Raw genomic sequence first — 3,626 nt, forward strand, 5'->3', positions numbered from 1 at the left:
GGGGGGGGGGCACTCAGTACGTTCACATGCACAAGACGAGGCCAGAACCTCGTATCTGTGTGGACATATCGTCAAATCCTGATTTTATATCTGACAAAATCAATCAGAGAGATAGATGGATGGATGAATGGACGGATGAATAAATAAATGAATGGATGGATGGACGGATGGACGGATGGATGAATGGATGGATGGATGAATGAATAGATTGGATGGATGGATGGATGAATAGATTGGATGGATGGATGGACGGATGAATAAATAAATGGATGAATGGATGGGTGGATGGATGGATGAATAGATTGGATGGATGGATGGATGGATGGATGAATGATGAATGGATGGATGGATGGATGGATGGACGGATGGATGGATGAATAGATTGGATGGATGGATGGATGAATGGACGGATGAATAAATAAATGAATGGATGGACGGATGGATGGATGGACGGATGGATGAATGGACGGATGGATGGATGATGGATGGATGGATGGATGGATGAATGGATGGATGAATGGACGGATGGATGGATGATGGATGGATGGACGGATGAATGGATGGACGGATGGATGGATGAATGGATGGGAGGATGAATGGATGGATGAATGGATGGGAGGATGGATGAATGGATGGGAGGATGGATGGATGGATGATGGATGAATGGACGGATGGACGGACGGATGAATGGATGGATGAATGGATGGATGGGAGGATGGATGAATGAATGGATGGATGGATGGGAGGATGGATGGACGGACGGATGGACGGATGGATGAATGGACGGATGGATGAATGGATGGATGATTGATGGATGGATGAATGGATGGATGGGAGGATGGATGATTGATGGATGGATGAATGGATGAATGGATGGATGGGAGGATGGATGGACGGACGGATGGACGGATGGATGAATGGACGGATGGACGGATGGATGGATGATTGATGGATGGATGAATGGATGGATGGGAGGATGGATGATTGATGGATGGATGAATGGATGGATGGATGGATGGGAGGATGGATGATTGATGGATGGATGGATGAATGGATGGATGGATGAATGGATGAATGGATGGATGGATGGATGGATGGATGGATGGATGGATGGATGGATGGATGGGAGGATGGATGAATGGATGAATGGATGAATGGATGGATGGATGAATGGATGGATGAATGGATGGATGGATGGATGGATGGATGGATGGATGGATGGATGGATGGACAGACTGACTCACCTTCTCCAGCCTCTCAGCCACGCTGTCCTCTCCCTTCTCCAGACGAGCCTGCAGCTGTCTCTCCTCCTCCAGCAGCTTCAGACGGCGAGTGTCTGCCTTCAGCACCGCCTGCACCGCCGGCGTGTCATCAGCCACCACCTCTGACAGAAACACACGGCAGGGACAGAGTCAGCGAGCGGCGGCGGCGTGGACAGAGACAGAGGCGATGGACGGTCACTTACCCTGTTCACACAGCAGCACGTCGATGTTGGGGGGGATACTCAGAGCTCTGTTGGCTATGTGCTTCAGTAACGTCGTCTTTCCTTTGCTGAGAGACGAGAACCCTGGATCAGTGATCACTAATGTGCAGGTGACACCAGGTGACACCAGGTGACACCAGGTGAACAGAACACCTGAGGTTTTCTACTTAAGGTTTAATTTGTCCTGAGCTGAGCTCGTTAAGGCGGCTCTCGTCAGAGTGAAGGAACAGAGTCACAGGAGTGAAAGACGCTGGTTTCACTGAATGTTTGAATGTTTTCAATATGAACCAAAACTATAAAAACAATAATAATTAATAATTAATTGTTATTAGTTCAAACAGATTGTGTTTGTTTGATGCATTTACACATAAATACAGATAATAAATATTTTAATAACTAAATGTTCAGTCCTGAAGAAGAAACAAACGTTTACAAACAAACACATTGATTTTAATCTCAGTGTCACGAATAAATCAGTGACTTCAGGATTTCACTGGATTTTTCTTTGGGATTTTTGCAGCAGCTTTTCTTAAAAGTTGCGACGAATGTTTTCAGATGTTTTTATGCCATAAAACTTCTGTCTTTTCTTGTGTGACTGATAAAAAACCGAAGGCAACTAGATCCAGTGAGAATGAATGGGAGGGTCAGTGGCGACTCAGTCTTCACAAATCTTAAAGAGGAAAACAAAAAGGTGTTCACCCGTTGGGTCCGACCAAACCGTATCTTCTCCCGGCCACAATCAGCAGGTCGGCGTTGACGAACAGCTCCTTGCCGTGAGCAGAGATGCTGAACCTCTCCAGCTGAAGCACACACAGCAGATTGTGTAACGCAACACGTTCACAGATGTTCAATCACTGAGTCAGAGACGACGGCGTCAGTATCTGACCTTGATGTCGGAGGCGTTCTCCAGCATCGCCTGTCTGGACGACATCTCCGCCTGGGAGATGGAGAAGTCTCCCTCCAAGGCGTTCTGAGCACGAACACTGGCCACCTGTCGCTCGTACTCCATCTGCAACGATACACACCCACACAGAACCCGCTGAGAACCAGAACAGAACCCACTGAGAACCCACGAGAACCCGCTGAGAACCAGAACAGAACCCACGCAGCATCATCCTGCTCATCCTGTCAGATGTAACAGAACCAGATCCAGAGAAGACAGTTGTTTTAATCACCAGTTAAACAGCCGATCGTTGTTCTGATGAATCAGTTTTCCACATGCTTCATAAAACGTCACGACAGTGAAAAATACTCGATAAGAAAAAGTTTTCTGACCCCGAGAGATTCAGTGTTAAAGGTCACTTCAAGGATTTTAACTTGAACTCTGATCAGCTGTTTTTCTGACCTTGGACGCATGAATATTCTGTTCTGTGTGTGTGTGTGTGTGTGTGTGTGTGTGTGTGTGTGTGTGTGTGTGTGTGTGTGTGTGTGGTTATGAACAGTGTGTCTATCTGTAGTTTAATGTCCCTCTCACCTGCGCAGGTGCTGCAGATGGAAAAGAGCTGAATGTGATACGAGCCTCTTCTCTCTCTCCTCTAACACTTTAGTTTTCACTCAGTTGAAATGAAAGATTAAAGATTTAAAATCTGTTTCCCTCCCTCCAGGATTCACAGACTGTTTTAGGCTCGTTGCAGCTGAAACATCTGATTTCACAGCTTTTATTAAATAATAAAACAAGGTTTTTTGCCGCCATCTTTTTTTGGTGATTGGACGACAATGCAAGGTCGCGCAGAGTCCACAGGGATTGGTTGTATTTGCGTTAATCATGGCGACCCCTGGACGGACTGTGACGACGGCGCCTGAAAGAAAAGGCCGATGTCTGGGAGCCGCAGCTGTTTTCACACTCGTGTACAACAGGTGGAGAAACTGACTACACGTAGTGATTACCTGTTTCTTCTTCTTCTTCTTCTCCTTCTTGCTGAGGTTGGCGTACGGGTCGTCGTCCTGCTGCTTGGCCTGCTCTGCGATCACGTCCTCGGCGCTCTGGTTACAGAGGAGGAGACAGGTTAACCCACTGACCCGGCACAGAGCGGCAGAGGACAGAGCTCAGTGGAGGACAAACGTACCATCATCGTGTCGCCTCGGTCGCTGTCCTCCTCCTCCTCGTCCTCGCTGCGCGGCCGCTCCGCAGGTTTCCCTCTCT

General features: G+C 47.5%; 1 protein-coding gene across 1 annotated transcript in view; it reads right to left on the bottom strand.

Annotated features, from left to right (window-relative positions):
* Positions 1–3,626, bottom strand: part of abcf1 (ATP-binding cassette, sub-family F (GCN20), member 1) — a 15,205-nt gene that overhangs the window by 5,251 nt on the left and 6,328 nt on the right. The window contains exons 9-14 of the mRNA XM_087177381.1: positions 3,550–3,624; positions 3,371–3,466; positions 2,370–2,492; positions 2,183–2,283; positions 1,466–1,551; positions 1,245–1,384 (exon numbers count right to left, since the gene is read on the bottom strand). Of these exons, the coding sequence (XP_087033507.1) occupies positions 1,245–1,384; positions 1,466–1,551; positions 2,183–2,283; positions 2,370–2,492; positions 3,371–3,466; positions 3,550–3,624 (621 nt within the window). The remainder of the gene's footprint in view (positions 1–1,244; positions 1,385–1,465; positions 1,552–2,182; positions 2,284–2,369; positions 2,493–3,370; positions 3,467–3,549; positions 3,625–3,626) is intronic.

This window comes from Seriola lalandi, unplaced genomic scaffold (assembly GCF_002814215.2).
Source record: "Seriola lalandi dorsalis isolate HSWRI2012SDOR001 ecotype SW California unplaced genomic scaffold, Sedor1 jcf7180002054595, whole genome shotgun sequence".
NCBI classification, from domain to species: Eukaryota; Metazoa; Chordata; class Actinopteri; order Carangiformes; family Carangidae; genus Seriola; species Seriola lalandi.